This window comes from Podarcis liolepis (assembly GCF_965112155.1).
Source record: "Podarcis liolepis genome assembly, chromosome: 2".
In the NCBI taxonomy this organism is placed as follows: Eukaryota; Metazoa; Chordata; class Lepidosauria; order Squamata; family Lacertidae; genus Podarcis; species Podarcis liolepis.
In genome coordinates, this window is record NC_139555.1 from 104100940 (window position 1) to 104128576 (window position 27637).

Genomic DNA, 27637 nt, shown 5'->3' on the forward strand with positions numbered 1-27637 from the left:
AGGCGGGGCCCATGACTTACATCATAGAAGCCTACACAACACAAAACACTGTTGCTGTATGTACGTTTTACTTTATTTGTTTTTTATCTTATATTTTGGAAATGCACATGCAGTTTTTTTTCCTTTAATTTTTTTTTGGGGGGGGGGCCAAGAGAGTGAGGCCCTAGGCCATAGCTAGTGCCGAGGGCCTTCTGGCGGTTCCCTCTCTGCAAGAAGCGAAGTTTCAGGGAACCAGGCAGAGGGCCTTCTCAGTAGTGGCACCCACCCTGTGGAACGCCTTCCCACCAGATGTCAAAAAGAACAACTACCAGACTTTCAGAAGACATCTGAAGGCAGCCCTCTTTAGGGAAGCTTTTAATGTTTGATGCATTACTGTATTTTAATATTCTGTTGGAAGCTGCCCAGAGTGGCTGGGGAAACCCAGCCAGATGGGAGGGGTATAAATAATAAATTATTATTATTAGTAGTAGTAGTAGTAGTAGTAAATCCGGCACTGCTTGGTTGAGAGCATTTAGGGGAAGATGGAGTTAAGCAGAAAGCCTTGATTTCATCATCTGTTACATGAGGATGAACTCTGATCCTGTTAACAGAGACAACCCCTCTGATCTGAGAAGGCAAAAAAAAAGAGAGAGCTTTCTTGGCGTTTTTCCTCTGTTCCCGGGAGCAGCTCGGCATTCCGGCCAGGAGAAGGCGGTGGCGACACGCGTCTGCCCGCTCAGCCAGTACGATAGAGACGGAGGAGAAAACACCATAGACGCGCATATGCAAAGAAGGGGAAAAAAGAGCATTCAAACTTAGCAAGGCGCTCGGCAGTGGAAGTCTTTCCGTCCGCAGCTCGGATCAGGAAATAGCCTTGCGAGGGTTCCCCTTTGCGAAGGGCGGTAAGTCACTTTGCACGACCCACGTGTGCGGAGGGGGGGGGGGGACCAGAGCTGTCAAAAATTCCATTTTTTTAAAAGGGAAATTCCCTTTTTCCCAGTAGGATTCCTCGCAAGAAAAGTTGACAGCTATGAGGGGAACCTGGCTGGAGCTGGACTCACTTTCCCGGGAGTTAAACCCCCACCCCCCAATTCGGTGGGACTTTTAACTTCTCGGTAGTATCTCCCGGCTGAGTTCACTTTGCCCGTCGGAAACAGCAGAGGTTTCACGGGAGGTTTTTAAGCAGCTGTCACGGGTGCTTTAGTTGAGATACGTGCATTGCAGGGGCTGGACTAGATGACCGCCAGGGTCCCCCCTCCAACTCTACCGTTCTATTAATTTCTGATTGTGAGCGTGAACGGCCACACAGTTATCACCGCCTGTGCTTTTCCGCACTACATTTCCTCCCTGCCTCCCTGTTTTTACAACCCAGCAACGCTCAAAAACCCACACCTGCAACTCGGGACGACGTTGCATGCATCTGATGGAGGGCGATTTAGTCCAGGGATGCCTATACAGTGTAAATTTGTTCAACTTTAAAGGTGCCACGAGGGTCTTCGCTGGATATCGCCCGGGTTGTTCCTGTCTGAGACGTTTCTTTTGAGATCAGAGGTAGGGAAATTCCCCTATCAGCTTTACAGAAAGTGCGATTTTAAGGAAAGGCTTACTATTGCAAAATAATAATTCGCAGCTTTGAAAATGTTTAACCCATGTTGGGTGTGCGCAGAAGGAAAAACATGTACCTTGGGATGTGCAAGCACAGGCATTAAATTTGTTGTGCAAGAGGGTACAGTGTGAGATCTACAGCTGCAATCAGCACAAAGTTTGAGGTTTTGCAATAACTCCTGTGTCCTTAGGTACAAAGCAGAGGTTTAATGCACCGTGCCAAGGAAATGGGGGGGGGGGTTTGAGAGGCAAAGTAAGTACACTTGGCTTTATAAAGAGGACAGGTCTCCCCAGCCCCCAGGAACTATTAACCCTTAAAATAGGGTTTGCAGAAAGTAGATTGTGATCTACTGGCAGATCTTTGGTTTGCAATAGATCAGCAAGGATTCTGACTGCCAATCGTTTAATAGCCACAACAGCAAAAATCTCCCCCCCCCCCAAAAAAAAAGGTTGATGAAATGAAGGTTGGGGACCAGGAGTCAATTTTTTGTGTGAGAGGACTGGAAAATCAGTTCCGGTTCTGAAAACAAAAATCAGTTCCGGTTCTGAAAACAAATTCCTGGGCTGAACATATGCTCAGAGGCACTGTGGTCCTCAAGTCTCTCTCTCTTTGTCATTGTTTTGCACCTGGTTCCAATTGTTGTATCTTTGAGTACTGTTATTCTCCAGCAGATAGTATTGAGAGGCATGGGGGCCTATGAACCCAGTGGTGGTATATTTAATAATAAGATGATGATGATCAACAACAACAACAACAACAATTTTATTATTTATACCCCACCCGTCTAGCTGGGTTTCCCCAACCACTTTGTGCAGCTTCCAACAGAATACTAAAACACGATAAACTTCATAACTACCAGCTGCCAGTACCCATGAATTTTTCCGGTCCCCTTTCAAACCTAGTGGCCAGTAGCTCATTGGTGATTTCTGCAGTTGGGCACACGTTCAAGGGATCTCAGTGTTTCAGCCAATGATTATAAACAGGGGTCAGCAAACTTTTTCAGCAGGGGGCTGGTCCACTGTCCCTCAGACCTGGTGGGGGGCCGGACTGTATTTTTTTTTTTGGGGGGGGTGAACAAATTCCTATGTCCCACAAATAACCCAGAGATGCATTTTAAATAAAAGCACACATTCTACTCATATAAAAACACCAGGCAGGCCCCACAAATAACCCAGAGATTCATTTTAAATAAAAGGACACATTCTACTTATGCAAAAACACACTGATTCCCAGACCGTCCGCAGGCCGGATTGAGAAGGCGATTGGGCCGGATCCAACCCCCCGGGCCTTAGTTTGCCTACCCATGATTATAATTATGAGCAGGCTCTTCCTAGATTATCATATTCTCAAGGTGGGGCCAATTGATTTAAAGATGTGCTCAAAGAGCGCAATCCTGCGCACATTTACTCAGAAGTAAAGTGCACATGGGGCTGTGTTGATAGCCATTCAAGGGCCGTCTTAAAGAAGCATCAGTTCTGCAGACAAGAATATAAAACCCCACAACTTCATTATAAGACTTCTGCAAATGCTCAGTAACTAATTTCCTCTGTCTCTTCAGCATTCCACCAACGTTTAGAATGGCATCGTGGAATGCAAATAAAAACATCCAGAATTCCACTAGACAAATTGTGAACCCTGACCTTGACATTGAAAGAAAAACGGCCTCCTTCAGTGTCGAACGACTGACCAATATACTGGATGGAGGTGCTGAAAAGACACAGATGCGGAGGACAGTGGGTAAGTTGTCCACATGGAAATAAGTACCGGTATTTGTGTTATTTTGAACGTTGACGATACGCTATTTTAAATGCTTCCCGAACTATGCATCGTTTGCCTTTTGGTGTATCCTCCTTCGCAGCGCTTAAAAACAATTTTTGGAGCTGGATAATTTTGTTTGCAACAAAAGGCGTAGCCAAACTAATTGTATTTTTTGCAGTCTTCAGAAACTGGACTGGTGAGACGATTGATTTTAAAGAGGCTCTTCCAGCATGACCTGTTCATTGCACATTCATCCTGATTAAGTTTGTGCAAAAGCTAAAACAGTGGTTGTGCAAGAACCTTGAACCTTGTCCAGTAATGTATGAACAGCTAGCACAAGCTTTTAAGCGCTGGAATTAACATGCTGGCAGTAGTCTGTCCCCCATCAACTTATATGCATTAAATGATGGTGGATTTCATACAAGTTGTCAGCAGGCTGGACTAAGATGGCCTCTTTTGGGTCACCCCCGACTCAGTGATTCGGTGAAAAAGAACCTTAAGCTAATGTGAATGGCCTGGAGGTTTCTACTGCGTTGTAAAATGCTATAGATCAGGCTTCCTCACCCTCGGGCCCTCCACATGTTTTGAGACTACAATTCCCATCATCCCTGACCACTGGTCCTGCTAGCTAGGGATCATGGGAGTTGTAGGCCAAAAACATCTGGAGGGCCGAGGCTGAGGAAGCCTGCTATAGATGCTTCACTGCCAGAACTGCATTTTCTTCTGTAAATCTCGTAGTGAACATCAATGTAATTGCAGCTTGGTTTTCCTGTGTGTGATTCCTGTGCCTCGGCCTGCTTAAAGGATCGTTGTGTACTCTGCAGAAGCCATGATCCAGAGTGATCCGGTGTTCAGCCTAGAAAACCAGTACTTCATGAGCCAGAATGAAAGATACGAAGATGCTGTCAGGAAGTCCGTTCACCTCTCAAAGATGGCGGCCAAAATGGGATGGGCAACAGGCGGACCTGAACTGGCTTACTGCAACAGGTGATTTGAAAACAATAAAATGCTGCTAGAATTGTATTTTAGCTGTCTAAAAAAAGTGCCTGCTTTCACCTAAGCTAGGTGAGGCGGCTTGCTATAGTCAAGGGAAATCTCTGGCTTCTGAGAGAGTGTGCGAATTTGTGGCAGACAGAATTACCTGTTGTCGATCCTATACCTTTTCAGAGTTGAGAGGACGCCACATCTGATTTGAAAATTTACCTATATTTTTATTATTTTTGTAAGCTGCTGCGAGGTTTTGTTCGGTTACAATCAAGCAACGTGTCAATGTTTCTAAATACACAAAAGGAGCAGTTATGACCATATTGCCTCATTCTGGGCAGCCGTAGAATGTGAAAGGGTTTGGGTTCAAAAAGCACAGGGGAAAAGGAAATGTATGGGGGGAGAGCTTGAGCACTGTAGTTCAGGCACCTGTGACTTCAACATCGGCATCGTGAGATGTAGGGATTCCCTTGCACTTGATCTGGAAACGGCAATTAGTGCAGAAAGCGAGCGAGAGTGAGACCCTGTCAACATGTCACCTGGCTGTTCAGAAAACTGCACTGGATGCTGATTGGTTACTGGGCTGGGTTCAAGGTGTTAGTATTAGCATATAAAGGCCATAGCAGCTTAGGATCAGCTTACTTGATGGGTCACCTTAACCCATATAAGCCCACTGGACCCCTTCATTCCTCAGAATGGGCACTGTTGCAGGTTCTATGCAATATTAGACCTATACTTGCAATAAGTCTATCTCCTAGCGTGGCTGCACCTGCACATTGGAACTCCCTGCCAGTTGAACATCAGGCAGCCTCCTTCACTGTATCCTTTTCGGTGTTTGCTAAGGACATTTTTGTTCAGGCAAGCCTATCTGGACACCTAAAAGCTGACATGTTCTTCAATCTATGTTTAGCTTAATTATTGATTTTAAGTCTATTTAGTTCTTTTTTTTTAAAGAAAACATCTGCTTTTACTTCATTACCGTTTTGTTTTTCGTAAACCGCTTAGAGGTTCTAGTTGCAATCAGGGTGGTGTATAAATTTAAGCACATGAACAGAAAGTAACGTTGCAGCCTTAATTTTGCTTACTTGGAAGTACACCTTGTTGAATTAAATAGGGACTTACCGTACTTTTGAGTACACATGGTTAGCTAGGGATGGGAAACCCAAAGGACACCTTCCAGCCCTCCATCTCTAACAACAACCACCACAACAACTTTATATGCCACTTTATATGAGTGGCTTCCGACAAACCATAAAACCACAGTAAAACATCAAACATTAAAAACCTCCCTTTACAGGGATGGCTTCAAGTGTCTTCGAAAAGCCAGATACAGTGGACGCTCAGGTTGCGAACGTGATCCATGCGGGAAGCACGTTCGCAACCCACAGCATCCGCAACCCGCAGCGACGCATCTGCGCACACACGGGTCACGATTTGGCGCTTCTGTGCATGTGTGACCGCCGAAAGCCAGAAGTAACTCGTTCTGGTATTTCCGGGTTTCAGCAGTCTGTAACCTGAAAAAACACAACCTGAAACATCTGTTACGCAAGGTATGACTGTATTTGCTTGTCTGTTTGACAGCTGACAGGAGGGTGTTCCACAGGGCGGGGGACACCACTAACAAGAAGGCCCTCTGCTGGGTTCCCTGCAACCACACTTCTTGCGGTGAGGGAACCGCTCGGAGGTGGACCCTCAGTATCTGGGCTGAACGATGGGGGTGGAGGTGCTCCTTCACGTATACAAGGCCAAAACTCCCCCCTTCCCTGCTCTTGGGATTTTCCCTAGCCCGCCCCCCCTCACTGACTCTGCTCCATACCTTCTGTGGTTGCCAGGTTAGAACATGTCCTTGAACTATGCTAATGCCTCTTAATTGCCTTTACTGTTTGTAAAGAGCTCAGACATCTGCATAATTGGCATGTAGCCTACTGCATACAGGTGAAAGTTTCATCCACTGCTCCACCCATTGTGTGTGTGTGTTTGTGTTGCTGGCAATGCTCACCACTGGCACCTAACCCTCAAGCTGAAAAAAGCCCCTTTCCCCTTTCTGTGCACACTTACTGTAAGTCCCGTTTGCATCGGACGGCACTGTAGAACTGTACTGTAGAAGCCAGTGAGGTCAAATATATATTGTTCCGTATTTGTGGGAGCCCCTTGGATTTATACTGCAGGAGGGTAAGGGCAGAAGCTGCTGCGGGAATGAGTTAGTGAGGGCTGTCAATGGCTTTTGTGGGCGAACTGAACGAACGGGTAATGTTAGGCCATGTTGACTGGCTATTTGAAAATGTGCTTTTCTAACTTGATCTAAAAAAGCTAGATAAAGAAATCTTACAGAGTAAACAAAAAAATGTATAAATTATTAAATAATATACAAATAGATCAAGAAATTAAAAGTAAGAATATGTTAAGGTGGGAACAAGATTTAGGTTATGAAATTGAATACAAAGATTGGGTTCAATTTTGGACCAAATGTGCTTTTTATCAGCCGTATCTACCAGGGAGCAGTACGCCACAAGGAGGAAGACAGGGGTCATGTCCCTGTTGTGAAGTTAAATGCCCCACTGAAATGTCACGTTCTCCATTGATGGTATCGCCCTGCGCTTTGCAATTTTGCATTTCTGCGCAGGGATCATACACTTAGGGACTAAGATCAAGGAGATGACAGGAATTGTATATCCTTTTGCAGGGTTCTTTCTGCCAACCTGGCATTCAACGTCCATGTGGTCTTTGTTAAGAGCCTTATGGGGTTGGCCACAGACGAACAGCTCGCTAAGTGGCTCCCTTTGGCAGAAAAGTTTTACATCGTAGGGACCTATGCCCAGACTGAACTGGGTCATGGTAAGTTTCCTAGCTTATTTTGGCTCTTAGGGTCAGAATCCATCCAAACACCACAAGGTCAAATTCCACTGTGCCAATGGGGCCCTAATGTAGCAATTGCTCCCGAGTAGTTGTGGGGAACTTTTGCTGTCAACCCCCCAGGTCTGAGTCCAGGCAGCTCCAGCTGGCATTTTTCCTTGCCGCAGAGTGGGCAGCTGACCACCCAGAAGACTCTGACCATTGGCAATTGTCTGGCAGTGTTTTAGGGGCTCTGTTCCCTGAAGGCCACAAGAGGAAAATGGCTAGTAGTCTAAAACTGTCAAGTTCAACACCTGACTTTTGATTGCAGGGAAGATCCCTATTTTTTTGTTTTCGTTTTTTAAAAGACAGCTGGAGAATAGAGGTCATGGGGAAATGGGGTTAGCCACACTCAGGGCTTTATTTTCCAGCTGGAACTTGCCGGAACTCAGTTCCAGCAACCCTCAGGTGGGCGCAATTGCCATTATAAGAGAACAAGGAAGGCGTCCATGGTGATTTCTGGCACCTGTTTTTATAGAAAAATAGCACCGGCTGCAGTGACCCTGAGTCAAGAAAGCCCCAAATTAAAAATTGAGTTGCCTGTGAGGGTGGAGCTCGCTTACAAAAAAGGAGAAGTTGCACCCAGTCTTGAGAACAGCACGGCTGGGATTTGTGGGCCTGACTAGTGAATGTGGAATCTGCTGGTGGTCTTGTGATGCTCTGAGAAACCGTGTTCTTTGTTATTAAAGGAACTTACCTTCGGGGATTGGAGACAACAGCCACCTTTGATGCTGCGACCCAGGAGTTTGTTCTCAACACGCCAAGCATATCTGCCATGAAGTGGTGGCCGGGAGATTGTAGGTAGCAAACACACTCAGGGGTGGGGCCTTTTCGTTCGTTCTGTGCTTTCGTTGTTTCCGAAATCTTTAAAGGGTGTATTATAGCTGTGTGTTTTAAAAGTGTAAGTGGAACACTATGAATGAATTCACTTGGTAAAACATACAGAGTAAAACCTGCTTTCCATTTGCTGCGTTTCAGCAGGAAAACACTGGTTTTCCTGGGGTAAGCGCCAGGACATTGTACCATTGCTCGGGTACAAAGCTTTAAATCCCAGATTTGTGTCTAGACATGCAGGAAGTCCAGATGAACCCAGAGTCCCTTCCCAAACCCCTGGCTACTTGTCTTCCCAATCTGCATCTCTAATTGCAGCTTTGAATATGGTCAATGCTGGAATATAAAGGTATCATAGTACCATTATACAGATCTATGGTGCAACCACACTTGGAATACTGTGTACGATTCCAGACACCCTACCTGAAAAAGGAGATTGTGAGCGTTAAAATCGAGATGTGAAAAATATGGAAACAATGAGGAGAGGCAGGACTTGGAGATTTGGAGATAAGCTTCAAGGTCCAGACTGGGAAGTCCCGAAAAATTAATAATTATAATTTGGATGATAATTTGGTCTTTTTTATTTTAGTTTTTTTAGTTTAATTGGATTATGATTTGATAAGTTAATTGGATGTTTTTTATTGGAAAATAATAAAAATGATTTAACAACAACAACAAAAAGGAGATTGTGTAGCTGGAAAGGGTTTGAGAAAGGGCAACCAAAATGATTGGGGGGGATGGGAGCAGGTTTTCCTGTGAGGAAAGGTTGCAACATTTTTAGTTTAGGAAGAAATCAAGTAGTAGGGGGCGGCCTAGCTGTGCGTAACATTATGTATAATGTGGAGAAAGTAGATAAGAGAAAAGTTTTCTCTTTAAGAGAGGTTTGGAGAAATTCATGGAGAATAAGACTGTCAGTGGTTTCTAGCTACATAGGCTATGTTCTCATGTCACTGTAGCTGGGAATGGCAGGTGAGGAGAATTGCTCTTGCACTCACAGGCCTTTGGCCTCATCCAATAATAATATTACTTATACCCCACCCATCTGGCTGGGCCTCCCCAGCTACTCTGGACGGTTTCCAGCAGAACATTAAAAGCATAATAAAACATCAAACATTAAAAACTTTCCAAAAACAGGGCTGCCTTAAGGTGTCTTCTAAAAGTCAGATAGTTGTTTATCTCCTTGACATCTGATGGGAGGGTGTTCCACAGGGCAGGTGCCACCACCGAGAAGGCCCTCTGCCTGCTTCCCTGTAACCTCACTTCTCACAGTGAGGGAACCTCCAGAAGGCCCTCGGTGCTGGACCTCAGTGTCCGGGCTGAACGATGGGGGTGGAGATGCTCCTTCAGGTATACAGGGCCAAGGCTGTTTAGGGCTTTAAAGGTCAGCACCAACACTTTGAACAGGGCTGTTCTTATGTTCTGAAAATGCCGCTTAACTTTTTGAGGAATTGATGACTTATTTTTCTCACCCTCCATTCACCCTTACAGTGGGACGAACGGCGACTCACGCTGTGGTCTTTGCTCAGCTTTACCTGAAAGGGAGGTCGTATGGCATGCATCCCTTCATGGTGCAGATCCGCAGCCTCCGAGATCATTCTCTGGAACCAGGTGACTTACTCCAGAGAGTCCCGAGACGATTCTACTGGGTGGTGTTTTTTTATCTCTTTCAAGCCTGCCAATGCTGGGCTTTGACCATCAGAAACAGGGGTGCCTTGAAATCAGTGGTGCCATCAGGGCAGGCTTGGGAGATAGAAACATAGAACTGGAGAGTTGAAAGGGATCCTAAGGTTCAATCTAGTTCAACTCCTTGCAATTGCAATCTTGGGCCCCTCTCATCAGAATGAGCAAAGGGCCCTCTAAATGCAAAAATAAATCTGGTTTCCAACATTATTTTTAAGCTCAGAAAAATGCTTTCATGTTGTCATGTGGGTCAGATATATTCATCACTTTTGGGGCTGTGCCATAATAATAATAATAATAATAATAATAATAGTGAAAAATGAAAAATAAATGGAGAGAATAATAGCAGAGTTCATCAGACACCATTACATACAGAAATACATTAGCCAATCTATTAAAGTATTAAAATATTATTGACAGGTGCAAAAAATGAGGGGGTGCAAAGGAGGTGGACAGAATAAGGAAGAATATTTAGGGGGAAAGGGTGTCCGGCTTACTACCATTTGAAGGTAATGTCTGTAGTCCTATACAGTGGTACCTCAGGTTACATATGCTTCAGGTTACAGACTCTGCTAACCCAGCAATAGTACCTTGGATTAAGAACTTTGCTTCAGGTTGAGAACAGAAATCGTGCTCTGGCGGCACGGCGGCAGCAGGAGGCCCCATTAGCTAAAGTGGTGCTTCAGGTTAAGAACAGTTTCAAGTTAAGAACGGACCTCCGGAAAGAATTATTTTCTTAACCCAAGGTACCACTGTACATGCTTACTTGGGAGTAAAGCCCCATTTGTCTCAGTGGGGTATTCTGCTGAGTAGACATACATAGACTTGCACTGTAAGTGAAGTAGTACATACTGCTGTCTAATTTGGGAGGATTAATAAAAAAGAGTTCATAAATTTTTCAGTGCTTTCTGTTGGGCAGAAGAAACGTGTGCTTTCATTGGTGGGCATAAGACCATTAAGTCCATAGTCTAACCACATCACTGTGCAGAATGCTGGGTTATGTATCCTGATTTCCAAAAGAAACTTGTGGAAAATTTGCACAATTTTTTAAACCTGTCTGTCTGTCTGAATCCTTGCTTGTTTCGCTCCGTAGGAGTAACTGCAGGGGATATTGGTCCCAAAATGAGCTTTGAAAATGTTGACAATGGCTTTCTCTTGCTGAAGAATGTTCGGATTCCGAGGGAAAACATGCTGGCCAAGTTCTCTCAGGTAAACTTAGCTGTGGATATGAAACAGGTGTCATCAGTTGCACCATAGCAAAGGCTTCTAGTTATTCTCTCATGTGTGGAAGTTCATATGGAATCTATCAGGTGGTGAAGACAGAATGTCAAGAATCTTCATGAACTTTCATTCTCTTTTTTCATTTTTTTTAAGAGACTAGTCATCATAGTGATCGAGGAATGTTTGAAAACAGTGCTTTTTCATGGTTTATTTGTTTGTTTTAAATGAGGGGCCAGTAGTCATATTTTGATAAAAGTGCTGTGGGCAATAGCACAAAATGGCTGCCATGGGCAGCAAAAAAAGAGGTGACAGAGAAACCGGTGACAGGAAGGGGAAAAAACCACTGTCTGAAAGACATTTGCAGAGTCTGTAAATGCTTCAGAGTTCTGAGCACTGGACTTAAATTTTGCTTTTGCTAACACACACCTCCTGTTGTTGTTTTTTTATTTCACAATTTCCAGGTCCTGCCAGATGGCCGGTATATGAAAAAAGGATCTGCGCAAATTAACTACCTTACTATGATTGTGGTCCGTGTCCTCATGCTTCAGAATGAAATTGTCCCCAATCTGATGAAGGCATGCACCATTGCAATCCGATATTCCGCAGTGCGCCGGCAGTCTGAGTTAAAGCCCGGGTATGGCGGGAATTGAGGGCCTGGTTCCAGACAGGGATGCATTAAATGTCCTGCTCTTCCGTTGACTATTTTTATTATTGCTTTCCTCTTTTCACACCAACTCTCGGTGTTCCGGCCCCTAATCCCCACCCCTTGTTTTCTTGATACAGCTACTTAAACTATTAAGCAAGCAGATGAATTTGCAAATGGTGAAGAGGCAGTGAAGCTGATGGATCCAGGAGTGGGGTGGGGGCCAGAAAAAGGGGGGTTGGGAAACTAGTGTGAGGGACCGGGTGCCCCAAGGGTCCTGAAAGACCTACATTGGCTCCCAGTACGTTTCCAATCACAATTCAAAGTGTTGGTGCTGACCTTTAAAAACCCTAAATGGCCTCGGCCCAGTATACCTGAAGGAGCGTCTCCACCCCCATCGCTCAGCCTATACACTGAGGTCCAGCTCCGAGGGCCTTTTGGAGGTTCCCTCACTGCGAGAAGCAAAGCTACAGGGAACCAGGCAGAGGGCCTTCTCGGTGGTGGCACCCTCCCTGTGGAACACCCTCCCTTCAGATATCAAGGAGATAAATAACGAAACGACTTTTAGAAGACACCTGAAAGCAGCCCTGTTTCGGGAAGTTTTTAATGTGTGACATTTTAATGTACTGTATATACTGTATATATATAAGCCGACTTTTTCAGTATATTTTTTATGCTGAAAAAGCCTCCCTCAGCTTATATTCGAGTGAGGCAGGCGGAGGGACGAGCGGCAAGAAAGGAGCCCTTTCTCGCCACTCGGACCTCCACCGCCACCCGCCTCTCGCAAGGGCAGGCACAGGAGCCACGCCTGGGAGAGGCGCGCAGCACTGTGCCTCTCCCAACCGGGCTCCTATGCCTGCTCTTGCGAGCAGCAGAGTCAGTGGCAGAGGGATGAGCGGCTCCTTCCTCCTCCACCACCTTTGCTGCTGTCGTCGGTGGCGGAGGAGGAGCGAGCAGCCCAAAAGCAGCCCTTTTGGGCTGCTTGTTCTTCCTCCTCCACTGCTGCCACCACCAGGTTTGTGGTGTGGTGAACCAGCTTATACTCGAGTCAATAAGTTTTCCCAGTTTTTTGTCCTAAAATTAGGTGCCTCAGCTTATATTCAGGTTGGCTTATACTCGAGTATATACGGTATTTTTTATCTTTGTTGGAAGCCGCCCAGAGTGGCTGGGGAGACCCAGCCAGGTGGGCAGGGTACAAATAATTAATTATTATTATTATTATTATTACTTTGGAAGGGGACGCTGTTTCCCAAACAGTTGGGGTGACCGTGTCTCTTTGTCTCAATATGTTCTTCCTCCTTCTGTGACCACAGATACCTATCTTTGTGTTCATGCTGGCTCAGAATTTATTTCAGGTCAGGAAAGACACAAACAGAGGGAACCCTGGATTCTGTGTGTGTACATTAAGGCTATTGAAAACAGCCTCTGTTTAAATCTGGTTCACTGCCATTATCTTTATTTCAAAGGTGTTAGAATGTGCACGTGCAGACTTCAAGTTACCTCCATGTATTTTGACAAGGGATGTTTCCTGGAATGGGACTCATTTCTGCGGCTTCCACTAGCGCAAAAACTTACTTGAATCAGCCCCTCTACCTGCCGCATGGCCACCGCTGGCCCCCTAAGCTAGTCAGGTGGAAAATGCTGTCCTGATAACATTGGAATAAGATCTCATTGCTAAGCCGGTCACCACCTGTGAGTGGATGTTTTTGGGGCAAGTGGTTGGGTCAGTTCGTGAGACAGAAATTGGCCGCCCTGCGCTGGCTTCCCAGAATGAAAGAAGAAATGCAAAATGGAAACTCCTTCGGGTAAATGGGGGTTATTCATTTGCGGTTCGTTTTGGATAATCTGCAACATTTTCTCCCCCCTCAGTGACCGGGAGGCAAAGATTCTTGACTATCAGACCCAGCAACAGAAGCTTCTCCCTCAGCTGGCAACCGCCTATGCCTTTTACTTCGTTGCAAAATATCTGCGGGACTTCTTTGACAGGGGCTACATGGAAACCACAGAAGGAAAGTTTGACTTGCTCCCTGAGGTAACGTGGAGAAAGATAAGCAATACCCCTTCAAGCCTTCCTTTAGAAACCTTTAAACTTTGAAAGATGTGTAATAAAACAAACAAATGATCAGAAGAAGAAACCCAGAAGATTTTGAAATCTTTTTTAAAAAGAAAAGAAGTATCAGGAAGAGGGCTACTTCAGACATATATCCGCATTGCTTGATTTGCAATCAGATGTGTGAGGTGATATTTATCTACGTTTACAGTGGTACCTCAGGTTAAGAACTTAATTCATTCTGGAGGTCCGTTCTCAACCTGAAACTGTTCTTAACCTGAAGCACCACTTTAGCTAATGGGGCCTCCTGCTGCTGCCGCACTGCTGGAGCACGATTTCTGTTCTCATCCTGAAGCAAAGTTCTTAACCTGAAGCACTATTTCTGGGTTAGCGGAGTCTGTAACCTGAAGCGTATGTAACCTGAAGCGTATGTAACCCGAGGTACCACTGTACTTTAAAAATATTTACATGCAAAGCCCATCCAAAGCCGTTTACAACAATAAAAACTCTCCCCCTTCTTATAGAATATTAGTAAAACAATGCTAAAAACAATCCACAAGAATAAAACAGACTAAGAAAAAGTAACAGTTTATTTTAAAAGTGACACAAGTGGTGTGGCTGCTGCAGGATTTCCCTCCTAAACTGATGTATTTTCCCCCCTCAACTGACAAACCTGCTTGTAAAAACCTGGCTGTTGAAGCTGATTTTAGATATGCAGGAAAGGCAAGTGTTACATTCCCTTCAAACTGTGCTGTTTCAAGCTCTGGGTGTTGGCAAAGCCGAGTGCCTCTCCCACATTTCCAAAAACAACACTCACTAGACGTGGAAAGCTAGACGGAAACCTTTGCTCCTGAGGTACTTCCCTTTTCACATGCAGGGTTCATGCAAACATGTGCCACCACATTACAAACACACTTGCCATCTTGAAATGGTAGAGTTTCAGGGGAGCATGTACTCAGTGCTGTGCTCGTGATTGAATTATCTGTTAAGTGAATTTGAATCTGCAGTTTCAGGGTTTAGTTCAGGGACAGTCACCTTGATGGCCTCCAGATGCCGTTGGACATTCCTGACCATTGGCCATGCTGTCTGGGTCTGAGGGGAGCCAGAATCCACCAACATCCAGAGGCCGCCATGTTGGATATTCCCAGTATCATTGATAATGTGGCTAATTCCATAAATACAAACCAGAGTTTCTGACGTTGCACAAAATCCAGCACTTTTAAGGGCTCACTGGTGTCCAGTAAAAGGTCTTAATTGGTTTTAACTGACTCCCACAGGAATCAACAAAACTTGCTCTAGCCGCTGTAGAGCACTGTCATGCTTATGCTTTGGTCTGATTGCAAATAAGTTTTGTAACCTATCCCAAGAATTTAGGACAGGTAACACTCCCGCAGCCATAAAATATGACCTATGAATTTAAGCTGAGGAGGAGGATAATAGGAAAGGATATAAACCGACAGACATTTCATACGTCACTGTTCCAGAGATGCTGTTCTGTAGAATGGGAAATGCAGAAGTGGTCCTCTCTTAACACTGTTCTTTCTGCCTTAATTCACAGCTTCATGCTCTTGCTGCAGGAATTAAAGTCATCGCTACAGACTACTGCTCGGCCGGAGTCGAGATTTGTCGGAAGGCCTGTGGGGGCCACGGCTACTCTCTTCTCAGCGGCCTGCCTTCTTTATTCACCAGGCAGGTGGCTGGTTGCACCTATGAGGGGGAAAACACTGTCCTCCTCCTGCAGACAGCCAGGTAACTGCACTGAAAATCTATCCAAATCTGTCTTCCATCTTGCTTCCGAGGCCCTTGCCAAAGCCACTTTAGATATCAGAAGCTTTTCCACGATACGTTTCACGTTTTATTTTCATGATTGAAACCATTTATACAGGGGGGTCTGAACTCTGAATTAGACCTTAATTGTTTAATCTGATTATTTGTATTTTGTCTGTTCCTTTGTAAGGTAAAGGTAAAGGGACCCCTGACCATTAGGTCCATTCGTGACCGATTCTGGGGTTGCGACGCTCATCTTGCTTTATTGACCGAGGGAGCCGGCATACAGCTTCTGGGTCATGTGGCCAGCATGACTAAGCCGCTTCTGGCGAACCAGAGCAGCGCACGGAAACGCCGTTTACCTTCCCGCCGGAGCAGTATCTATTTATCTACTTGGACTTTGACGTGCTTTTGATCTGCTAGGTTGGCAGGAGCAGGGACAGAGCAACAGGAGCTCACCCCGTCACGGGGATTCGAACCCCTGACTTTCTGATTGGAAAGTCCTAGGCTCTGTGGTTTAACCCACAGCGCCACCCGCACCCATTCCAATCTCCTTGTATTTGTATTGTTACTTTGCACTGTACCTTTAAACTCTCCCACAGAGCACAGACATTTCATATGTAACTGGTCCATTTTCTGAAATTTGGAAAGTACAGTTCTCTACATGAGAACTGAAAACACCTAAAAAAACCTACTTGAAACTAGGCAGCCAAAGTTGTTGTGCATGAAGCAACTCCATGCGGATTTATTTAAGGGAGTGCTTGACACTCCAAAATTCTGAAATGACGAGCTCCAAACTCAGCAACTGGGAAAAACTGACACGGATTGCATCCTTTTTTTAGGTGTTTACAGTTCTCATGTAGAGAACTGTACATTCCAATTCAGGGCACATTCCAATTGCTCAGCGGTCAATGCTGTTGAAGCGTATTTTGCAGCCACCTTTCTGTGAGGGAAGAGAAAGTTGTCATTTTGGCCAGAACTAAAACCTCTCGCAGACTCAAGAAACAGGATTTCTTAATTTCAGAAAATGGAAGGATTACATAATTTGGTTGTTGCTGTTGTGCCTGGGGACTAAGATAAGGATTAAGGAAAGATAGTGTTGTGTGAGATGTTATGGGCCGAAAATCAGGATATGCAGTGCTCAAGTGTGCAGGTGTAACTCTTCTCTCTTCTGCAGACTCTGCCTGGCAGAAGAATGAGTGGAAGAATGATTGACAGTGGAGGAATGGAGTCAGATGTTGGGTGGAGCTACGAGTGAGTGATAGGCAGATAACACCACTCTAGGATTATTTTTAATGAAAAGTGGGATTAGAAATCACTTAAGCAAATTGAGCGTTGATTGGAAAATGACAGTTGACTGACTGCAAGAGACAGAAAGAAATGGAGAATGAGATGAAAGAGACAGGCAGACAGAGAGCAAGCAACTGTAAAAGAGGATAGCTGTTTTTGAAATACCATTGAATCTTCTGTATGCAATAACTGCTTATTCTGGATGTTGTGTTCCTTAATCAATTGTCTGCTTAGCATTTAAACTGTGTTCTGGTCTGGGTGGATTCTAAGGTCCACACGTCTCATCCCAAGTGGCTTGTGCAGATGTATTTGGGTAAGAATATAAAGGGAGAGGCCTGCTGGTGGCAGCAGGTATTTTGTGGGAAGTCTGTACTCTAGAGTCTTTGAGTGACTAATCTAGTGGCCTCCTGGGGGTGGGCCTTTGTAGGAGACTCTGGAATAGTGATCCTGACAAATATATTTTTTTGTGTTTTCTCTGCCAACAAGTAGGGTTGCAAACCCAGCACACTTAAGAATGCAAGATAGGAGTTGCTGAGGATTCTGCAGCAGAGTCAATATCCTGAGATATAGCCATGATGCATGTTCTTAAATGGGACGCGGGTGGCGCTGTGGGTTAAACCACAGAGCCTAGGATTTGCCGATCAGAAGGTCGGCGGTTCGAATCCCCGCGACAGGGTGAGCTCCCGTTGCTCGGTCCCTGCTCCTGCCAACCTAGCAGTTCAAAAGCACCTCAAAGTGCAAGTAGATAAATAGGTGCCACTCCGGCGGGAAGGTAAACGGCATTTCCGTGCGTTGCTATGGTTCACCAGAAGTGGCTTAGTTATGCTGGCCACATGACCCAGAAAAAATGTTTGCGGACAAATGTCAGCTCCCTCGGCCAGTAAAGCGAGATGAGCGCCGCAACCCCAGAGTCAGCCACGACTGGACCTAATGGTCAGGGGTCCCTTTACCTTTACCTTTATGTTCTTAAATATCTTTTTCCCCCCTGGCCTGCCTATTAACTACCCTGTTTTCCAGTTATTTGTATCATGAGTCGTACAGAAACGTTGCCTTATCTGTGGCCTTGCTTTTTAACCGCTGAAAAATAAGTGTTTGGAAACAAGTTGTGTAGTTCAGCAGATGCCTCTGGGATGAGGATGTGGCTCAGTTTTCATTTTCTTTGTCATTAGGTTTCTGATCAAGTGCCTTGGGATGGCACAAAGCGGACAGCCTCTTCCTTCATCAGTTGCTTACCTGACTTCTGAAAGCTTTGGGAAATGCCAAGCCCAGGAAAAGAGAGACTTCCTCAATCCTGACGTTTACACTGAAGCTTACAGGCACAGAGCATTCAGGTTGGTACAGAGATGCTGGAACCCAACAGTTTTGCTTGGGTGGTGTGGTTTTTTTTGGGGGGGGGGGATTTCTTGCATGTCTCATCTTAAAGGCACAGGATGATAAACAACAGGAGATCAAATAAGGTGTAATCATGATCAGGGAAGGCTGTGGGCCAAGTTGTATCAGTCTAACCTACCTCATGGGGCTGTTTTGTGATATTACAATTGCTCCCCGAAACTCCCTTGATGAAGGGCTGATTACATAAGCCCTATTTGAAGGCTGAAAGATACTGTTCCCCGCGACCCTGAAATTACTAGTTGAATGTGTTAACTGTTTTTAGAATGCTTTTTAAAATGTTTTATATCTGGGATTCTCGAACTGTAGTTTGTGCCCCACCAGTGAATTGCGAGTTTCTTTCAGGCAGTTTGGGTCATGGCTGCATTAAAAACATATTATTTTTTTAATTGCATTTTTATTGCTTCTTTTGCTTCTTATGTTGTATTTTATCTTGTTACAATTTCAAATCTATGGGGTGCAAACGGGTAATGCAATAAAATGCAATTTAAGAGCAAGATGCAAATGTTCTGAACGCAGGATAAATTCATCATATAACAGGGGACTTATTTGTACCGTATTTTTCGCTCTATAAGACGCACCAGACCATAAGACGCACCTAGTTTTTGGAGGAGGAAAACAAGAAAAAAATTTCTGAATCCCTGTGCAGCAATCCCTCTTGCTGTTCTGGCTTCAGCGATAGCTGTGCAGCCTGCATTCGCTCCATAAGACGCACACACATTTCCCCTTACTTTTTAGGAGGGGAAAAAGTGCATCTTATAGAGCAAAAAATCTAGAAGCGGGGTAAGAGCTACTGTGGAGAGAAGCTGGTACATGTGCATATTGCCCAAGCTATACATTCATCAAAACAGGGTTGTAGAGTTCTTAGGCGGTAGTAGTAGGGATTGCCATCACTTTAGGCCACATGACTTTTTTGGGGGGAAAGTTCCAACATTTTTTTCCAAGAGCTGTTTTAATTTGCATGGAGTTGTTTTTGTGTTTTACATCATGGATCATTCAAAACTGGTGAAGACACCTGCATGATACAGCCCAGATTTCTGTCACCTTCATTCTCCCCCATGTGCAGACCAGACCTTTGTTTCTGCCATTTAGGTGCATTTTTTTTAAATAGCCATAAATATTTGCAAAATTGTGACAGTTTTTTGGGTGTCTATAATAGCTACTGAAGGAGCGTCTCCACCCCCATCATTCAGCCCGGACATGGAGGTCCAGCTCCGAGGGCCTTTTGGTGGTTCCCTCACTGCGAGCAGTGAGGTTACAGGGAACCAGGCAGAAGGCCTTCTTGGTGGTGGCGCCCGCCCTGTGAAATGCCCTCCCATCAGAAGTCAAGGAAATAAACAACTATCTGACTTTTAGAAGACATCTGAAGGGAGCCCTGTTTAGGGAAGTTTTTAATGTTTGATGTTTTGTTGTGTTTTTAATATTCTGTTGGGAGCCGCCCAGAGTGGCTGGGGAAACCCAGCCAGATGGGTGGGGTATAAATAATAACTTACTATTATTATTTTAATCTTTCCCTACAGAGTTGCAAGAAACGTAGCTGTCAAACTCCAGGGTTTGGTTCAGCAGGGAATGGCACAGCATGACGCTTGGAACAGGTGCTCTGTCCAACTTGCCCAGGCTGCCATGGTTGGTAAAAACTTTGTAGCTTCACCCACTACTGGCTCTTCTGCCAGGAATCCTGTCTCGTAAACTGCACTTGAAAAACTAAGCCAATCATCATCATCAGTACAGTGGTACCTCAGGTTAAGTACTTAATTCGATCCGGAGGTCCGTACTTAACCTGAAATTGTTCTTAACCTGAAGCACCACTTTAACTAATGGAGCCTCCTGTTGCTGCCTCGCCGCCGGAGCATGATTTCTATTCTCATCCTGAAGCAAAGTTCTTAACCTGAAGCACTATTTCTGGGTTAGCGGAGTCTGTAACCAGAAGCATATGTAACCTGAAGCGTATGTAACCTGAGGTACCACTGTACTGATGTGTTGTGTTGCATCTAGATCCCATTTTTTAAAAGCCCTGTTTTGTATAAGAACATGATACTGATGTTTCTAGATCTAAGAAGCACCTTGTTAAAGGAGGAGTGGCTAACCTTTGACCCTCAAGATCTTGCTGGACTTCATCTCCCATAATCCCTGGCAACTGATCATTCTGGCCGGGACTGATAGGAGTTAGAATCCAGCAAATTCTGGGGGAGTCTTTTCGTAAACCGCTTTGAGGGTTTTTATTTTTTAACAATCCAGTAGTCTATACATTTTATGAAACGGATAAATAAAAATAACCTTGCCTGGAGATGCCAAGGATTGAAGCTGGGGCCCTCAGGTGATCTTCCCCTGAGCTACAACTTTCCCTAAATGGGTGTGTGTGATGATGAACAGTAGAAAGAACTGACGAGAGATCATTTTGTATCACTGTAAATCGTTTCGGGACTTTCTGCTGTGGGGAGCGACGCTTAAATTCAGTCCACCTAACCCCGCTCAGGATTTCTTTTAAGAGTTGTGGAAGCAAGACCCCATAATAGACAGAGTAGTGGAGTGGAGGTTTTGGGAAAGGAGTGAGGAACGGATTTGCAGGTTTATGCCTTTGCTGTGGAAACACAGGCATGCCAGACACAGCCCCCAGTCATGTGGGAGCACACTAGAGAGAATCAGCTCCCACTCAGCTGGGGGCTGAGTCTGAAAGGCACTGCGGTCACCTTGGCATGTAAAGCCCTCTTCCCACAAATAAACCTAGGATCTGTCGTATGCTGAGAGTTGTTAGGAGACCTCTCACAGAACCATGTTCGAATCCCCACGATGGGGTGAGCTCCCATTGCTCTGTCCCAGCTCCTGCCAACCTAGCAGTTTGAAAGCACACCAGTGCAAGTAGATAAGTAGGTACTGCTGCGGCGGGAAGGTAAATGGCATTTCCATGCGTTCTGGCTTCCGTCACGGAGTCCCATTGTGCCAGAAGCAGTTCAGTCATGCTGGCCACATGACCCGGAAACCTGTCTGTGGACAAACACCGGCTCCCTCGGCCTGAAAGCAAGATGAGCGCCTCACCCCATAGTTGCCTTTGACTGGACTTAACCATCCAGGGATCCTTAACCTTTTTTACCTTTATAATGGTGCTGTGACCTCTAACAATTAGGCCGGAGACAATTCCTGGCAGCTGTGACCTTGAAATGAGAAACCACATAGCCCAGGAGTGGAACCCCGTTCCACAATGCCAACACTTCCCCCCCAAGGCGAGTTATCGCGCAGAGGTGAATGGTGCTTGCTTCTAGCTGTTTTTACTTTGCCAGGCTCACAGCCAATACATCGTGGTGGAAAAATTTGTCAAAGCGCTGGAGACGTTTGGAAATGAGGCTGCTATCCAGAGGGTCCTTAAGCATCTCTGCGACCTCTATGCCCTGCATGGGATCTTCTCTGACTTGGGAGACTTTGTGCAGGATGGCTACCTTTCTACAAAGCAATCTGACATGGTGACCGAATCGTACCTGGATCTCCTGGCTGTCGTTCGGTGAGGTTATCCTCTTTTTCTGCTAAGGGCTTAATGCCATTGGTTCCATGTTTGGAACATACATTGTGTTGTAACAGTTATTAAACAATACTGTACAGTGGTGCCTCGCAAGACGAAAAGAATCCGTTCTGTGATTCTCTTCGTCTAGCGGTTTTTTTCGTCTTGCGAAGCAAGCCCATTGACGGATTAGCGGATTAGCGCTATTAGCGGCTTTTAGCGGCTTATCTGCTGATCGGATCAGCTGATAAGCAGCTTAGCGGCTTAGAAAAGGGGGGGAAGGGGGGGGAAAACAGCAGGAACTCGCAAGACATTGTCGTCTTGCGAAGCAAGCCCATAGGAAATTCGTTTTGCGAAGCACCTCCAAAACGGAAAACTCTTTTGTCTAGCGAGTTTTCCGTCTTGCGTGGCATTCGTCTTGCGGGGCACCACTGTATATGAAACTAGCAAGCTGCCCATCTTTAGGATGGGTGAAGAAGGAAACTCACAGAACTACAATTCCCAGAGGTCCTGGGAAGAGGGATGGAATGCTTAACCATTCTGAGAATTGCAGCTCCGTGAAGGGAATAGGGGTCTTCCTAACATCTGTCAGCATCCTTAATAATCTACACTTCCCAGGATTCTTTGAGGCTCAAGTGGGTTAGGATTGCTTTAAATGTATGTGGCCTTTGTCAATTTGGTATGCTTGAATGGCATTGAAGCTACAAAGCCATTATTCACCCGTCAAATAGAAAATGTCTCTTTGACCTTTTGGTCAGTTTCCTACTCCGATGACGTCTCTTGTGGCTTATTGAGATCTTGTCTGTTTTTAATAAAAACAATCAGATAAAGATATTGCAATAAGCGTTGGCGTTCCTGCTGGTTCTGAAATTTTGAAAAGCGCAGAAGCTGCGACCTCTCCGTTTCCCAACGGAAGCGGATGCCTCAGCACCGCCGGGTGGTTTTGATTCAAAATCAGCTACGTAGGCTTTTAAAAGAAGTCAGAAATATTTACTCTAAAGACTTTTATCAAATCACTTCCAATAAGGAGGGTGACTATGATGTCATGACTTCACCACAAAGCGTAAAAGCATTAAAAGATAAAGCTATTGTTTGCATGCCATTAACGGATTATATTCGGGATTTACCTTGGTGGATTGAAATTAAAGAGACACAATCTGTAACCGATAGATGGTAAAGTAAATTGTTCTGCTGGCTCCCCTGTGAAACTTGCATTTTCTTATTATTTTCAATTATCCCATGTGTATCCCCTTTCATTTGTCTGGGATCACAATATATCTACCCAGCATAGAATAACACTACAGGGTTTATTCTGGGTTATAAAACCCAAAGCAACGGGTGCCCCTGGATATCAAAATAGTATCTTCCATACCTAGCTCTGAGAACAGATTTATTTGTGCAGTCAATAGACAAATTGATTATCTAGCGATGGAGGTAGATATAGCCAAAAGATGTAAATAAGAAGGCAGTAAGGACAGTCTCCTGTCAGACCACCCAACCTACCAGATATTTTGGCCTACAATTACTGTACTTTTCCATGTATAAGACTAGGGTTTTTTACTTTAAAATTATGTGGAAAACTGTGGGTTGTCTTATACAAGGGGCAATTCCCCCCCCCCATTTTCTTAAACTGGAGTCCCTAAAAATAAGGGGTGTCTTATACACGGGGGCGTCTTATACACAGGAAAATACGGTAGTTCATTTATGAGAGGGGTAGGAAACTTATAGCCATCCTGCTGTGGTTGAATCACAGTTCCTATTATCCCAAACCATTGGCCCTCCTAGCTGGAGCTGATAGGAACTGGGAGCCCAACAACACCTGGCAGGCCACAGACCTGTGCTCCCTGATTGACAATGCCATTTGATCTAGACTACCGCAATGCGCTTTACATGGAACAGCCCTTGAAGGCTGTTTGAAAACTTCACTCAGGTAGCCAGCACAGGGCCACCCTGATTTTACAGACTACAAGCTTACCTTTGTGCTAAATGACTATGGGAACAAAAGAGAAAGCACCTCGCTCCTGTTTTGGCTGACTTGCACTGACGGCCAATTTGCCTGCAGTCCAGTTCAGGATCTTGGCACTTCCTTCTAAGCTGTAAATGTTCTAGGTGTCCAGCTTTTAGGGGCTCCTTCTGTCTTTGTCTTCATTAGCCAAATTATCAGCGTTGCAGCCCTGCTCATGCTGTAGCAGGATATTGATAGAATTCTAGAACTGTGGAGTTGGAAGGGATGCCAAGGGACATCTAGTCCATGCCCTTGAAATGCAGGAATCTCAGCTAGATCATGCATGACAGATGGCCATCCAGCCTCTGGTTAAAAACCTCCAAGGAAGGAGAGTCTACCACCTCCAGAGGGAAACTGTTCCATTGTTGAACAGCTCTTACTCTCAGAAAGTTCTTTGTGATGTTTAGACGGAACCTCCTTCCTTGTAACTTTTATCCTTTGGTTGAGGTTCTCCAGAGAGGAGAAAACAAGCTTGCTCCATCTTCCATGTAACAACCCTTTAGATATTTGAAGATGGCTATCATATCCCGTTCTGCCCAGACACTGAGATCCAGCTCCGAGGGCCTTCTGGCGGTTCTCTCGCTGGAAGAAGCCAAGTTACAGGGAACCAGGCAGAAGGTCTTCTCAGTAGTGGCACCCGCCCTGTGGAACGCCCTCCCACCAGATGTCAAAGAGAAAAACAACTACCAGACTTTTAGAAGACATCTGAAGCCAGCGCTGTTTAGGGAAACTTTTATGTTTGACGGACTATTGTATTTTAATATTCTGTTGGAAGCCACCCAGAGTGGCTGGGGAAACCCAGCCAGATGGGTGGGGTATCAATAAATTATTATTATTATTATTATTATTATTATTATTATTATTATTATTATCCCCTCTCGGTCTCCTCTTTTCCAGGCTAAATATGCCCAGCTCCTTCAACCGTTTCTCATTGATCAATTTGGTCGCCCTCCTCTACACACATTGCAGCTTGTCAATATCCTCCTTAAATTGTGGTGCCCAGAACTGGACAGAGTTAATGTTTATGCTGCAGAAGGAACAAAAAAGCTTTCTGGCACTTCTAGGGTGCAGAGCAAGTTTTATTTGGTTTTTATGGAGTAGAAATTGTGACTCGTATATTGGGGCTCATTAAGATTCCTTTGCTCTTTTTCAGGAAAGATGCTGTGCCCTTAGTGGATGCATTTGATTTCTCAGACGCAAATTTAAATTCAGCCCTTGGCTGCTACGACGGTCAAGCCTATCAGAGGCTTTACGAGTGGGCCAAGAAGTCACCAACCAACCATCAGGTGAGAACAGCGCAGGCCAAAGTCAACAGGCATCCAGACAACTTAAAGGAGAGGCCTACCGGTGCTTCCCCGTTTAACGTGAATTACCATATTTTTCGCTCTATAAGACATACTTTCCCCCTCCTAAAAAGTAAGGAGAAATGTGTGTGTGTCTTATGGAGCGAATGCAGGGTGCGCAGCTATCGCTGAAGCCAGGAGAGCGAGAGGGATCAGTGCGCACCTATCCCTCTTGATCTCCTGGCTTCAGGGATAGCCTCCCGAAGCCTCCTGAGCACAGCGGGAGCGCTCCCGCTGTGCTCAGGAGGCTTCGCGTTGCTTTTGCTGAAGCCAAGAGAGCAAGAGGGGTCAATCCCTCTTGCTCCCCTGGCTTCACTTCGCTGGAGAGCCGCTGTGCAGCTTTTCCTCTCTGCGCAGTGCCCCTTCAGAGAAGCAGCAGGAGAAATGGAGCCCCTTCCATTTCTCCTCCTGCTTTGCTGGAGAGGTGCTGAGCAGAGAGGGAGAGAACTTTTTTTTTCTTGTTCTCCTCCTCTAGAACTAGGTGCGTCTTATGGTCGGGTGCGCCTTATAGAGCGAAAAATACAGTAATTGGCATGCTGCACTAGAGCAGGGCAAAGCCTGCTTTCCATACTGAGCCGAAATAAAATTTAATTATGGAAAGCACATTTGTGTTTAATCTATGCAGACTGAGCACAAATTAAACATTTGCGTTCAATTTGCATAACTTAATGCATATTAGCATTCCACAATTCATAGTTTGGACTTGCACGGTGCAGAATTCTAGACTGTTGTGACAGATTTAGCCCAAAATACAAGCAGCCCAGAGCATCGTAAACAGTAGATGGAACAGGGCAGGGAAATGCAGGGGGAGAGTGAGTTTGGGGTGGTTCGGGGCAAGCTTTATTTTTAGGGGAGGGCTAATGGGAGTTTTGGAGAAGGCGGGGGAAATAAGGAGAGTTGAGGGGTGATATGGCATTAGCCACGAAAAAAGAGCAGTGAGTGAAAAGAACACAGATCATCTAACACACAGAAAGATGGAGAAACAGGAAGAGAGTCAAGGCACATTTAGATAAAGAGTTGTGTGCGCTCCACAATGCTATGTAGAATGGTGAGGGGGCACACCAAATTTGCTATGGGGCACATTTGTTTTTAGGAAAGGCAATTTTCTACCTCTGGCGACTATAGTGAGAAGCATGAAAGTACATTGTCAGCATCTAACAATCTTCAGCGCCGCAGTGGGAGCTTAATAGGACTCCCAGCAGCCAACAGGGTGTGCTGTTCTTTGGATTTCCCCCCAAGCAGCAAAACCAGAATCACAGGGAAGCCAAAGAGGGGCACAGCTCTTGACTAAAATCAGAGGGAGAAACGGGGCAGCAGTTGTGGGTTTCTTTTAAACCATGATTCAATAACTGAGAATAGATTCTGCAAAATAGGGAAATCATCTGCACGATTTGCTTAACTGTGCACTTAATAGAATCCAGGTTTTATTGCTGCAGAGTTTGGGTGCTGTGGGTTAAAACACAGAGCCTAGGACTTGCTGATCAGAAGGTTGGCAGTTCGAATCCCTGCGATGGGGTGAGCTCCCATTGCTCGGTCCCAGCTCCTGCCAACCTAGCAGTTCGAAAACACATCAAAGTGCAAGTAGATAAATAGGTACCGCTCTGGCGGGAAGGTAAACGGTGTTTCCGTGCACTGCTCTGGTTCACCAGAAGTGGCTTAGTCATGCTGGCCACATGACCCGGAAGCTGTACGCTGGCTCCCTCGGCCAATAAAGCAAGTTGAGCATCGCAACCCCAGAGTCAGTCACAACTGGACCTAATGGTCAGGGGTCCCTTTACCTTTACCTATTAGTAATGTCGGTAAAATGCAGGCATGCTTCTCTCTTGCATATCTCCAAGGGAGAATGAGACAGCTCACTGCAGAGCCCTGCTTATTTGCAAGGCTTGGGAGCCTGACCCCGATGCAGTTGAAAGCTGTGTTCCTCCTGAGGGCCTTAGGAGGACATAGCTGACATGCAGGCGTCTTTTAATTTTGTGACTGCTGTCACCACCTGCGGTGATCATGGAACCCAAGAAAGTAAAATCTCTCACTGCCTCCATTTCTTCACCTTCTAATTGCCAGGAGGTGATGGGACCAGTGGCCATGATCTAAATTTTTTTGATGTTGAGCTTCAGGCCATATTTTGCAGTCTCCTCTTTCACCCTCATTAAGAGGTTCTTTAATTCATTCTCAGCACTTACTGCGCATTATTAGGTGATGTGTGTGGCCTGCATCTTAGCTGCTGCAGGAACACACTGCACATAAGCACGTCTTCCTACAGCGCCTTTTCCAAACATGACCTTCATACTGGTTCCATTGCTGTACTCTGCAGCTGGGCAAGAGCCCATAAGCCCTGCCTTTACCCTGTTCAGTCTTGACGCTAAAGAAGGAAGCACAGGGTTAGACAGGAAGTTGACTCCTCCACAATGGCTTCTGTTTTCTGTCCTGAGTAGCTGACTGTCTATGCGATTGACACTCACTTTCTGTCTCCCCAACAGGACAACCGGATTTTTGAGACGTATTTGAAGCCGCTTTTCCGGAACGCCCTATCCAAGCTGTGAAAGGAGGAAATGAAGCAGAGAGGCAGCTCCCCCCCCCCCCGCCCTGCTGCTCTCAAAGCAACACCAACGTTTATTGATTAATGTAAACCCATAAAATGTAGTGGCCGACTGCCTTTTGAGTCTTGTCCATCAAAACATTCTCTTGAGTTTTCCTGGCAAGCGGAAG

General features: G+C 45.3%; 1 protein-coding gene and 2 long non-coding RNA genes across 5 annotated transcripts in view; 2 read left to right on the top strand and 1 right to left on the bottom strand.

Moving 5' to 3' along the window:
- LOC310702212 overlaps positions 1 to 27637 on the bottom strand; it is a 610091-nt gene that overhangs the window by 577799 nt on the left and 4655 nt on the right. The gene's annotated exons all lie outside the window — the stretch shown is intronic.
- Positions 1 to 27637, top strand: part of LOC310702171 — a 93169-nt gene that overhangs the window by 64446 nt on the left and 1086 nt on the right. The window lies entirely within an intron of this gene.
- ACOX2 (acyl-CoA oxidase 2) lies at positions 609 to 27584 on the top strand. Of its 3 annotated transcripts, none has more exons than XM_083492030.1 (16): positions 609 to 881; positions 1461 to 1530; positions 3144 to 3322; positions 4168 to 4330; positions 7011 to 7162; positions 7909 to 8016; positions 9539 to 9658; positions 10824 to 10939; positions 11413 to 11585; positions 13464 to 13626; positions 15203 to 15393; positions 17871 to 18032; positions 19611 to 19716; positions 21369 to 21586; positions 24742 to 24874; positions 27409 to 27584. In XM_083492030.1, exons 3-16 carry the CDS (start codon positions 3163 to 3165, stop codon positions 27469 to 27471), a joined length of 2028 nt encoding a protein of 675 aa, XP_083348156.1. In that variant the 5' UTR covers positions 609 to 881; positions 1461 to 1530; positions 3144 to 3162; the 3' UTR covers positions 27472 to 27584. The 3 variants fall into 3 exon arrangements, with proteins under 3 accessions (XP_083348156.1, XP_083348154.1, XP_083348155.1); XM_083492028.1 differs by having other exon boundaries at positions 669 to 881; positions 3162 to 3322; XM_083492029.1 differs by lacking the exon at positions 1461 to 1530 and having other exon boundaries at positions 669 to 881.